This window comes from Papio anubis, unplaced genomic scaffold (assembly GCF_008728515.1).
Source record: "Papio anubis isolate 15944 unplaced genomic scaffold, Panubis1.0 scaffold727, whole genome shotgun sequence".
Lineage (NCBI taxonomy): Eukaryota > Metazoa > Chordata > Mammalia > Primates > Cercopithecidae > Papio > Papio anubis.
In genome coordinates this window covers 22,983-35,824 of record NW_022167491.1, presented here as the reverse complement: position 1 = coordinate 35,824, position 12,842 = coordinate 22,983, and the positions used below count along the sequence as shown (strand labels likewise).

Sequence of the window (12,842 nt, the reverse complement as noted above, 5' to 3'; positions counted from 1 at the left end):
CCTTTACCAAAAATACAAAACTAGCCAAGCGAGGTGGTACCTGTAGTCCCAGCTACTCGGGAGGCTGAGGTAGGGGAGAATGGCGTGAACCCAGGAGGCAGGCGGAGCCTGTGGGCTGAGATCATGCCACTGCACTCCAGCCTGGGCAACAGAGCCAGACTCCATCAAAAAAAAAAAAAAAAAAAGAGGAAAAAATGGAAATTTTATGTAATTTTACCACAATAAAAAACAAAGTCGGCTGGGCAATGTATGGCTCACACCTGTAATCCCAACACTTTGGGAGGCTGAGGTGGGCCACTCACTTGAGGTCAAGAGTTCGAGGCCAACATGGTGAAACCTTGTCTCTACTAAAAATACAAAAAATTAACCGGGTGTTGGGGAGTGTGAAGTGGAGGTTGCAGTGAGCCGAGAACTTGCCACTGCACTCCAGCCTGGGCAACAGATTATCCCAGCACTCTGGGAGGCTGTGGAGGGAGGATCACTTGAGTCCAGGAGCTCGAGACCAGCCTAGACAACATAGTGAGACCCCCCCGCTCCAAAAATTTTTTTTAATTAGGCAGGCATGCTGGCCTGGCTAATTTAAAGTAGTCCCAGCTACTTATGGGGCTAAGGCAGGAGGATTGCTTGAGTCCAGGAGGTCGAGGCTATAGTAAGCTATGATCACACCACCACACTCTAGTCTTGGCGACAGAGTGAGACCCTGTCTCAAAAAAATAAAAATAAGGAAGTTCAAACTGGGCTCAGGAAGAGGATCAGTCCAAAGTACAAGTCACAAGCAGGGTCTGCTTGGGTCTGGGGAGAAGGCAGCATTAAATTGGATCAGAGTTCAGGGACTAAAGACAGAATTCATTAGACGGCGTTCAAGAGTCATGAGGGGGCCATGGGTCATGCTGGGTGAGGTCCGATCAGAGAGCAGTCAGGCCTCACCTGAACATGGCGATGAGCAAATTGACCAGCAGGATGTTGGCCACGAGCAGGAAGATGATGAGGAGCAGCACCACCAGCCAGTTGGCATACTGGGAGACACAGACACCCGCCTGGGTCCGGGGAGGGTGTGCCCAGAAGCCAGGCTCCGACGAGCAGTTGCTGTGCTCCATGAGGGCCACTGTGAAGAGAGACATTCAGAGATCGGGGGAGGGGGACAGAGACCTAAGAAAGACAGAAAGACTGCCAGGTGCGGTGGCTCATGTCTGTAATCCCAGCACTTTGGGAGGCAGAGATGGCCGGATCACCTGAGGTCGGGAGTTCGAGACCAGCCTAACCAATATGATGAAACCCCATCTCTACTAAAAATACAAAAATGTTAGCCAGGCATGGTGGCACGAGCCTGTAGTCCCAGCTACTCGGGAGGCTGAGACAGGAGAATCACTTCAACCCGGGAGGCGGAGGTTGCAGTGAGCTGAGATCACGCCGTTGCACTCCAGCCTGGGCAACAGGGGCAAAACTCCATGTAAAAAGTAAAGTATAGGTTCCTCTTTAAAGACTTTCCTCCCTATCTAATTAAGAATAAATAGTAACTTCTCTTAGAAACAAAATGTATTCACAGACCTGTGCTAACATTCTTAAATATCTGTTAGCCGTAATAAAGAAATCAATGTACTCTACGTTCTTAGCTCCCACAATTTAGCCTAAATATTTGCCCTGGCATGCTCATACTGGTCCAAGCAAGCATTAGGTCATAGCCTGTTCCTCTTCCTTATTTAAAAGTGTTTTTACCTTTCTCAGCATTCCACAAGTTACCTCCTCCTTCCTTTGTTCTCCTCTGCCTTTGCTTCTTTTAAAAAGTTCTAAGTTACCAGCCAATCAAGACAAATACAAAATGTAAAGTCTGGTTCCAGCCAATAAAAACCAGACACAGCAGCAAGATAGACGCGTCAGGTTATAAATGACCCTATCTCCTTTGTTCCGTGTATTCTCGTGGCAGAACTGCTGGCGAGTGTACACTTTCTACAAAAAATTAAAATGGCCTTACTAAAAAAATTAAATTTATGTTCAAGTACTATTTCTTTACGACACCAAAAAACAAACATTTCTAACATCCATCTCAAAAAAAAAAAAAAAAGACAGACAGAAAGACAGAGGGGGTGGGGTGGGCGGAGACCCCAAAAGAAGATGATGGGGAATATAGGGTATCACTCAGAGATCCAGAGAAAGAGGGAGACAGAGACTCAGAGAGACAGAGACATTTTCTTAGAAACAGGGGTACAGAGACCCAGAGAACGGAGACAGAGACTCAGAGGGAGGCTGTGAGGCCCTGTCATCCCCACCTACCGTCCATGTCCTCCTGGGGGATCTGCCCGAAGATCTGCAGGTAAGGACGGTAGAAGACGCGGCGCAGGATACTTGGGAGATCACTGTTCCGTGGCCTTAGGAGCCCCTCCGTGGCCACGCCATAGGCCACCAGCCACACGCCAAGGAAGAAGAGGAAGAAGAACACGTCCTTCATCTGTGGAGAGATGTGGCTGAATCTGGCCCCGCCCTTCCCCACCCCTTATCCCAAAACCACGCCCCTTGCTCCCCAAAGTCACACCCTTTCTCCACAGACCACTCCCTCCCCAGCCCCACCCCTTTTCCTATGGCCCCGCCTACTTCCACCCCACCCCTCCCTCACCATCTTGTTCACGATGACTATCTTGGGCCCCAGCTGTTTGTTGACCGTGAAGATGTGCAGCAGCCGCACCGTGAAAACCATGAAGTCAATGCAGAGGATGGTGCGGCCCAGGTGGTACAAACCCGGGGTCAGCCTGTGGCGTGGGGAGATGCCGCAAGGGTTACTCAAGTGTCACAAGACGCCAAGGAAAATGGGAGTCTTCCCAATGCCATGCTTCAGATGAAGCTGCAGCCTCCACCAGGCAGGACCAGGACCCTCCCAGTCACCCGGGGTTTACTCAGATTTACTCAGAGGCAAGCTGGTCCACGCAGGGCACTGGCACCCATTTGAAAAATGGCTGCGCCTATTAAGTAATGACTGAATGGGCCGGGCGCAGTGGCTCACGCCTGTAATCCCAGCACTTTGGGAGGCCGAGGCGGGCGGATCACGAGGTCAGGAGATCGAGACCATCCTGGCTAACTCGGTGAAACCCCGTCTCTACTAAAAATACAAAAAAATACAAAAAAAAAAAGTAATGACTGAATGAACGATGGCCTTAGCAAAGAGCTGGCCCCTGTAAGAATCAAGCTGGGAAAAACTGTCGGAATATCTGTCCAATCTATAAAAGGCAAAACATATAGAGTCCCTACAAACCAATAAGCAAAAGGAAGGAATAGGAAGGAAGCCAGATAAAGGATACCACGTACAATTCACACAGGAAGTTCAAACGGCCAGTAAACATCAGAAATTCCTATGGGGAAAATAAAAATGCTACCCCTATTTTGCATCCTCATGTACTTAAATTTTGGATGGATTAAAAACCTAGTGTATGGACAGGTGCAGTGGCTCACGCCTGTAATCCCAGCACTTTGGGAGGCCGAAGCGGGCTCAAAAAAAAAAAAAAAAAGGAAAGAAAGAAAGAAAGGAAGAAAGGTAGAAAGAAAGAGAAAGAAAGAAAAGAAACATACAAAATGAAAGTGAAAAGACAAGTCACAGAATTCATGAAGATATTAAGACCAACAAAACTACCAAGGATTAGGATCCAGAGTATAAGGAGAAGAGCAAGATATATATATATATAAAATCAATGGGCCAGGCGTGGTGGCTCACGCCTGTAATCCCAGCACTTTGGGAGGCTGAGGCGGGCGGATCATGAGGTCAGGAGATCAAGACCATCCTGGCGAACACGGTGAAACCCCGTCTCCACTAAAAATACAAAAAATTAGCCGGGCATGGTGGCGGGCGCCTATAGTCCCAGCTACTTGGGAGGCTGAGGCAGGAGAATGGCGTGAACCCGGGAGGCGGAGGTTGCAGTGAGCCGAGATCGCACCACTGCACTCCAGCCTGGGCGACAGAGCAAGACTCTGACTCTAAAAAAAAAAAAAGAAAAAGAAAAAAAGAAAAAAAAATCAATGAACCCCAATTTTAAAAATGGGGGGGCAAAGAAGACAATTGACACAAGCACATGTGGCCATTAAGCTTAGGAAAAGAGGTCCAACCTACCTGGTAGTCAATAGTACATAAATTAAAACAAGGAGAAGTCATGTTTGCCCATTAAATTGGCAATTTTTTTTTCAGTTAAATTGAGAGCTACATTTTAGAGTCAAAGTAACAGGCATTGTCAAGCATGGCCTCAGGAGGGCACTCTCTGATGGCAGGGGTGGAAATGGGTGAAGCTACTTAGAACGGAATCTATCCATCTCAAGAACATATGTACGCTTTGACCCATACACTTTACATCTGGGATGTAAACTTTTATTATTTTGGAATAATAAAAAAACAGAAGGCTGGGCATGGTGGCTCACACCTGTAATCCCAGCACTTTGGGAAGCCAAGGTGGGAGGATTGTTTGACCCCAGGAGTTTGAGACCAGCCTGGGCAACACAGTGAGACCCCATCTCTATTTAAAACGAGAGAGAGAGAACCTAAATGTCCATCTAGAAGGAACTGGCAAAACAAAGGATGATTCATCCATTCAATTCTGGAGATGATTAGACATTTCTCCCTTTTTGTTTGTTTGTTTGAGACCGAGTTTCGCTCTTTTCACCCAGGCTGGAGTGCAGTGGCTTGATCTTGGCTCACAGCAACTTCCGCCTCCGGGTTCAAGCAATTCTCCTGCCTCAGCCTCCCGAGTAGCTGGGATTACAGGTGCCCGCCACCATGCCCGGCTAACTTTTGTATTTTTATTAGAGATGGGGTTTCACCATGTTGGGCAGGCTGGTCTCGAACTCCTGACCTCAGGTGATCCACCCGCCTCGGCCTCCCACAGTGCTGGGATTATAGGCGTGAGCCACCGTGCCTGCCCACTTCTCCCTTTTAAGCTGAGATCTTTCCATTTTTCTCATGTAGTAATTCTTCCTTCAGCTGGAAAGTGGTGGGTTTGATAAACTGTCCAAAATATTGCTGGCAATCGTAGAGCATGGTAGCATATGGCCTTAGCCCTTTCATCTCAAAAGTCACTTTATACAAAATACAACAAATGATAAACAGAAGTATTAGTGTTCTACAAAACTCTCATATCTTGCTCCCTGCTTGAATAAATTATTTATGTTGAATCACTTTGTAACACTGCTAACACAGCTTAGAGGAAGCCTGCCTTTCAGTGTGGCTACTGAGAAAAGCTTGAGTAGGGATCATCACTGTCATCACTGTCAACCATTCAGGATGTGTCAGGTCCCTTGTAAACAGTCACCAGGTTGTTGGCCAGGCACGGTGGCCCACATCTGTAATCCCAGCACTTCTGAAGGCTAAGGCGAGTGGATCACTTGAGGCCAGGAGTTCAAGACCAGCCTGGCCAATATGGCAAAACTCCATCTCTACAAAAAAATACAAAAAAAAATTTAGCTGGGTATAGTGGTGCATGCCTGTAATCCCAGCTACTCGCAAGGCTGAGGCAGGAGACTCGCTTGAACCCAGGAGGTGGAAGTGGCAGTGAGCCAAGATCGTACCACTGTACGACAGCCTGGGCAACACAGCGGAACTCTGGCAAAAAAAAAAAAAAAAAAGAAAAGAAAAGAAAGAAAAAAAAACAAAAAAAAAAACAAACAAAAAACCAGTCACTAGGTTGTGTCCACAAAGTTTTCTGTTTGCTCTCCTCAAAAGCAAGAGTATCCTAATGTGGCAGGGCAAGGGTTAAACCCTTAGCGTGGAGGGATGGAAGGATGGAAGGAAGGAAGGAAGGAAGGAAGGAAGGAAGGAAGGAAGGAAGGAAGGAAGGAAGGAAGGAAGGAAGGGGGAGGGAAGGAGAGGGGCAGAGGAGACAGGGAGAGAGAGAGAGAGAAAAGAAAGAGAAAAAGAGAAAGAAAGAAGAGAGAAAGAGAAAGAAAGAGAATGAAAGAATGAAAAGAAAGAACGAAAGAAAGAAGGAAGGAAAACGAAGGAAGGAAGGAAGATGAAGGAAGGAAGGAAGGAAGGAAGGAAGGAAGGAAGGAAGGAAGGAAGGAAGGAAGGAAGAAAGAAAGGAAAGAGTAAGTCGGGGGCAGGAGGGCAAGGGGCCTGGGACCAACGAGCTGTGTGGAGGAACAGGAGTGAGGAGGTGAGGTTGGCACCCAGGTCGGGGCGCTCCCAGAAATATGTGTTAACCTTCAGACCTAGCAATAACTAGCCACAGAGGCTGAGTGGTGGACCGTGGGGTTTTCTCCTGAATCCTGCCTTCTCTGAAGCCAGATCTCCAGGTGCCAGTCAATTACCCTGGGGCAATCGTCATGCCTGACTTTCCTAAGAGGGGTTTTGTTTCTTTTTCTGCAGTCAGCAAGGATGGCTTGACCTGCTGCCCAGCTGCGGGGAAGCCAGGAGTGGAGACCCCGGGAGTGGGCAGGAAGGATGAGAGGTGGCCAGAGGCCCCGGGGCACTCACCGGCAGCCCACGCCCAGGAGGAAGCAGGTGAGGGCCACTAGGTCGCACTGGTTCCAGCTGTCGGCGAGGTAGAGGCGCAGGCGCTGGCTCAGTGAGGCATGGCCGGGCCCGGGGCCCCCGCTGGCCAAGCTGCCCCCGCCTCCGCTCAGGCCCTGGCGCAGCTCCTCGCACAGCAGTGTGAACGCCCAGAAGTAGAGCAGCAGCTCCAGGGCGCCGGGTGGCGCCGGCTGGAAATCCACGAGCAGCACCCGCGCGAACAGCAGCAGGAACAGCAGGTAGCTGACCACGTTGCCCATGAAGACGGTCACCGGCGCTCCCCAGAAGTGGAACCAGCGGCGTAGGCACCAGTGGCCCCCGCAGTAGCCCCCGCAGCAATCCCGGCGGCCGGGCTGGCGCGGGACCCCCAGCGGCGTCTTCTCGGCGCGGTCCGCCGTCCTGTTGGGGAGAGAAGAGAAGAGACCGTGTCTCAAACGACGAGAGTCCTGATCTCCACCATCATGGAGACTTTTGGCCTGGCACATCTGACCCTGCTGACCTGAAACTCAGTCTGCCCAGCGCTACCTTCTTGGGTTTTGACTCTTGTATCTAACCTCTGACCTCTGAAATCTCCCGTCAAGAGGTGGACTGATCGCTTGAGCCGAGGAGTTGGAGACCAGCTTGGCCAACATGGCAAAACCTCGTCTCTACAAAAAATATTTTAACAATTTAGCCTCTCATCAAAAAAAATACAAAACTAGCTGGGCGAGGTGGCGGGCGCCTGTAGTTTCAGCTAATTCCGAGGCTGAGGCAGGAGAATGGTGTGAACCCGGGAGGCGGAGCTTGCAGTGAGCTGAGATCCGGCCACTGCACTCCAGCCTGTGTGACAGAGTGAGACCCTGTCTCGAAAGAAAGAAAGAAAGAAAGAAAAGAAAGAAGAGAGAAAGAGAGAGAAACGGAGGGAGGGAGGGAGGGAAGGAAAGAAGGAAAGAAGGAAGGGAAGAAAGGAAGGAAGGAAGGAGAGAGAAGAAGGAAGGAAGGAAGGAAGGAAGGAAGGAAGGAAGGAAGGAAGGAAGGAAGAAGGAGGGAGGAGGGAGGAGGGAGGGAGGGAGGGAGGGGCCGGGCTGTGCCCAAGCCTGTAATCCCACCCTGAGGCCGAGACGGGCGGATCACAAGGTCAGGAGATCGGGACCATCCTGGCTAACCCGGGTGAAACCCCGCCCTACTAAAAATACAAAACTATCGGGCGAGATGCATGCCTGCAGTCCCATGCTACTCTGGAGGCTGAGGCAGGAGAATACGGAACTCCGGGAGGCGGAGCTTGCAGTGAGCTGAGATCCGCCACGAATTCCAGCCTGGCTTATTAGGACAGACTCCGCCCTCAAAAAAAAAAAAAAAAAAAGAAAGAAAGAAAGAAAGAAAGAGAGAGAGAGAAGGAGAAAGAAAGAAAGAAAGAAAGAGAGGGAGGGAGGGAAGGGGAGAAAGAAAGAAAGAAAGAGCTGGGCGCTGGGTGGTCAAGCCTGTAATCCCAGCACTTTAGAGGCCGAGACGGGCGGATCACAAGGTCAGGAGGATCGAGACCATCCCATGAACCCGTGAAACCCCGTTCTACAAAAAATACAAAAAAAATAAGCCGGGCGAGGTGGCGGGCTCTGTAGTCCCAGCTACTCGGGAGGCTGAGGCAGGAGAATGGCGTGAACCCGGAGGCGGAGCTTGCAGTGAGCTGGAGATCCGGCCACACTGCACTCCAGCCTGGTGACAGAGCGAGACCCCATTTCTAAAAAAAAAAAAAAAAAAAAAAAAAGAAAGAAAGAAAGAAAGAGAGAGAGAGAGAGAGAAAGAAAGAAAGAAAGAAAGAAAGAAAGAAGTGAAAAGAAAAGAAAGAAAAGAAAGAAAGAAAGAAAAGAAAAGAAAGAAGGAGGCCACAGTGTAATCCTAGTACTTTGGAGGCTGGAGACAGGCGGGATCATCCGAGGTCATGAGTTTGAGACCAGCCTGGCCAACATGGCAAAACCCCTGCCCCTACTAAAAATACAAAATTAGCCTGGTGTGGTGCACCTGTAATCCCAGCTACTAGGGAGGCTGGAGGCAGGAGAATCGCTGAACTGGGAGGCTGAGGTTGCAGTGAGCTGGTGATCATGCCACTGCACTCCAGCCTGGGCGACAAGAGATGCAGACTCCATCTCAAAAAAAAAAAGTTTGATAAATATTCTATTTCATTCACTTAGACTGCTTTTTAAAATACCTTTATGGTGACTACAGCATAGTGATTAAAGCAGGGCCTTGGGGCAAATAGGTGAAAATCCCTCAATGAACTGATTCCACTTGCTACAGAGGGATGGAGGTATGTGTAGCATGAAGCAAATCAATTTTCTAGTGATGGCCTCCTTGATGGCAGAACCAAATCTTGAGCCAAACCTGAGCTAGGCATTTGGGAAGCCTCTGCACCCAGCCCCTGATGGGATGTGTGTGATATAGTTTGATGTCTGTCCTTCCAAATCTCACATTGAAAATGTAATCCTGGCCAGGCGCCGTGACGACACCTGTAATCCCAGTACTCCTTGGGAGGCTGAGGCGAAGGATCACAAGGTCAGAGTTCAAGACCAGCCTGGCCAATATGGTGAAACCCTGTCACTATTAAAGTACAAAAGTTAGCCGGGCGTGGTAGGTGCCTGTAGTCCCGCCTAGCTATTCAGGAGGCTGAGGCAGGAGAATCGCTTGAACTCCAGGGAGGCAGAGGTTGCAGGAGCTGATTGCACCCACTGCACTCCAGCCTGGACGATGGATCAGACTCATTCCAAAAAATAAAAAGGAAGAAATGTAATCCCTGGCTGGGCACGCTGGCTCACACTCCAATCCTAGCACTTTAGGGAGGCCAAAGTGGGTGGATCACTTGAGGCCAGAGGTCAACAGCAGCCTGCCAACATGGTGAAATCCTGATTCTACTTTAATAAAAGCAGCTGGGCATAGTGGCATGCACCTCTACTCCCACCTACTCTGAAGGCCGAGACAGGCGGATCAGGAACCCAGGAAAGAGAGGTTGCAGAGCCAAGACTGCACCATTGCACCCAGCCTGGGCAACTGAGGGAGACCTATTAATAAAAATAAAGAAAAGAAAAAAAGACAAGACCAGACAAGACAAGAAGGAAGGAAGGGAAGGAAGGAAGGAAGGAAGGAGAGAGAGAGAGAAAGAGAGAGAGAAAGAGAGAGAAAGAGAGAAAGAAAAGAAGAAAGAAAGAAAGAAAGAAAGAAAGAAAGAAAGAAAGAAAGAAAGAAAGAAAGAAAGAAAGAAAGAAAGAAAGAAAGAAAGAAAAGGAAAGAAAGAAATGTAATCCCTAATGTTGGAGGTTGGGCCTGGGGAAGGTGTTTGGGTCCTGGTGGTGCATCCGTCATAAATGGCTTAGCACCATCCCTTTGGTGACTTTTTGCTCAGTTACTTCACATGAGATCTATGTGGCACCCCCTACTCCTGCTTCTGCTCTTGCCATGTGATACACTGGCTCCTCCCTCACTTTCTGCCATGAGTGGAAGCTTCCTGAGGGCTCACCAGCAGCAGATGCCAGCACTATGCTTCCTGTACAACCTGCAGAACCATGAGCCAATGAAATCTCTTTTCTTTATAAATTACTCAGTCTCAGGTATTCCTTTGTAGCAACTCAAGAGAGGACTAACAAAACGTGGAAGTGCCACATGTCCTGAACTGCCCAGGATGTCCCCACCTCACACAGTGCTGGGGGCTCCACTCACCCAACAGGCCCTTCTCCGTTAACGGCACTATCCATGTCAAACTCTAGCTCCTCCCGTGTGTGCTCCTCTTCTGATTTCCTGGCAAGGAGGGAAGCACAGAGTGAGAAATAAGGGGAAGAGGAGGTGGAGAGGCATTCTCCAGCAAAACTCAAACTTCTTCACCTAGAGACATGGCAGAGAGACAGAGAGGTGGTCTCCTAAAGTCACCCCAAAGGGACCTTCCCCCAGAGCCATGGCCAGAAAGGCAGAGTAACTGCCACTAGAGACACGGAGGATCCCCCCAAAACTCACCTCCCACAGCACTCCCTTAGTGGATGGAGACAGAGTCCCATTCCCAGGGAAGGGACACAATGGGCAGATGAGGGAAGAAAGGTGGGCAGAGTGAGCAGGAAGGAGAAACTGAGCACCCCACCCCCATCCCCACCACTCTTACCCCAGGGTACTGACCTGAAGGTGATGAGGCGGGTGTAGATGAGTGGGGGGCAAAAGAAGGCAAGAACCAGGGCCCAGATGGGTGTAGTGCTGGCCATATCTCCCCACCACTTCTGTGTCAGCAGAGACTGTGGGGTGTGGGCAGGATTACGATCCAAATATCCCCCACACCCCCTCCCTTAGACGCCCAGCAAGGGTTGGACCACAGCTCCAAAGTACAGAGCAAGTGCCCAGTGTCACAGTCACAACTATTGAGGTAGGGAAACGGTGGTGAAAGGCAAAGACAACTTGGGCCAGGTTTTGACAGTAAACAACCAACACTTAAATTGACACTATATGGCAGATACAGGGCTAAGCATTTTATGTAGAGTAGTCCACTGAATCCTCGACACATAAGGGGGTGGGTACTAGTATCTCCTCCTTGGCACACATGAGGCACAGAGAGGTTAAGGAAATGGCCCAAAGAAACACAGCCTGTATATGGTAGAGCTGGATGAGTTTAACCACTATCCACAGCAAGGGACTCTGGGTAGCTGTTTGAAATGTGGGCCAAACCATTCCAACAGATGAGGATGGGACTTCCTGTTGGGTGGGCACAACTTCCTGTACTGAAGTGAGATTCTGAGCCCCTGTCAGATTTAAACTAAAAATACTGATAATGTTTCCAAAATGTCAACTTGTCAGGATCGGAGAGACTGTGGGAGCAAGTGGGGCTTCCCAAGGCAGACGATTTCCTATAGAAAGGGTGGGATTTCCTAGGCCAAAGTTTATGTCCAAAAATAAAAGGTAATTGTTCAGTGAGGCCATTCTAATTGCTGAGAACTGAAACTAGGGACCTCTAAAAGAAGTGGAAAGGGTTTCCTGTGGATGACATGGGACTTCCTGTGGATGACGTGGGACTTCCTGTGGATGACTTAGGACTTCCTTTGAAAGAAATGGACTCTTTCATGAAAGGGGGAAGGACTTCTTAGGTAAAAGGTGGAACTTCCTGATAGGGTCACCAGGAGTTTCTGTATCTGGAGTGGAACTTTTTAGGAGGATGGGCTTTGCCGTGGGAAGGTTGGCTTTTAGTGGAAGGGAGTGAGGCTTCTTATGGGAAGAGCAGCCTTTCTGAGAGAGAAGAGAGACTTTCTGCCTAGTCTCCAGGGAGAGGGGCTGGTCAAGACCATAGATGTTCCCAATGGCAGGGGCTCATCCCCGTACTTCCCAGAGTCCACTTGGAGACTGTTTGGGATGTTGATGTCACAGATACTCACCTGTACCCCATCCTGGGCAAAGAAGGCACGGGCGTCAGCTTGCATGGCCAGCTGCAGGCAAGTGGCATCCCCCCAGAGCGGGCAGCGACGGAGGAGGAGGCGGGCAGCCCTTACCTCACTGCTGTGATAGCACTCACCAAAGAGGTCTAGAGGCAGAGGAGTTAGTTATGTGACAGGGATGGGAAGTAGGGTGAGGGTGTGAAGGAAGAGGAAAGGGAATTTAAGGGGATGGCGCAGGGATATGTGAGGAGTGCGGAGATGCACATTCCCCCCCTGGCGGCAGCCCCCATCCCTGCTCCCAGGCACCATGCTCCACGCACCAACGCCCATCCCCTCAAACTTGATTGCCAGGTCTTTCCTCCGTGCTGCCTCCTCAGCATCAGGCTCCAAACGTGCCATCACTCGGAGCAGCAAACAGGCCCCAAGAGCTGAGGAAACTGCATTGGAACCCTGGAGAGACAAAGAGGGCATGGATGCCTCAAAGAGGGTTCATAGAGGGGGAGAAAGCCTGAAGTCAAGGGAAGGGACAGAGTCAGAGGTCAGAAACTAACTGGGGTCATCAGAGGCCAAGGAAGAAGTAATGTTTGGAGACGGATCTGGAAGAAACTGAACGTCAGTTGAAAATACCAGAAGTCAGGTGGTTCAGAGACCGGAGATGCAAGTCACGGATGCAAGTCAGGGGTTAGAATGAATTCAGCAGTCACAGTCAGGTCAAGAAACAGCTGGAGACTGGGTAAAGTGGCTCATGACGGTAATCCCAGCACGTTGGGAGGCTGAAGTGAAACCACCTTTGCAAAAATTACAACTGAGGAAATTATGACAATGAAAGAAATCAGACCTAACTGGCTCCATCTTGCTTCTAACCCTTAAGCTGTCCTTGCTCATTCCTGGGCATAGGCTGAACTAACTTTGGGAAGGAATTCAGTTCATGGTTTGACTCTGAAACAAAACCGATAATAGCCCTTTCCCAAAAGATGCCCTTCTCG

At 49.7% G+C, this 12,842-nt stretch overlaps 1 protein-coding gene across 1 annotated transcript in view; it reads right to left on the bottom strand.

Annotated features, from left to right (window-relative positions):
- Positions 1 to 660: 660 nt before the first annotated feature.
- Positions 661 to 12,842, bottom strand: part of TRPM4 (transient receptor potential cation channel subfamily M member 4) — a gene marked incomplete at its 5' end in the record, with an annotated part of 32,126 nt that continues 19,944 nt past the window's right edge. Inside the window, 8 exon segments of the mRNA XM_031662534.1 lie at positions 661 to 1,105; positions 2,272 to 2,446; positions 2,612 to 2,744; positions 6,446 to 6,880; positions 10,169 to 10,246; positions 10,616 to 10,728; positions 11,857 to 12,002; positions 12,177 to 12,306. Coding sequence (XP_031518394.1) covers positions 924 to 1,105; positions 2,272 to 2,446; positions 2,612 to 2,744; positions 6,446 to 6,880; positions 10,169 to 10,246; positions 10,616 to 10,728; positions 11,857 to 12,002; positions 12,177 to 12,306 — 1,392 coding nt within the window.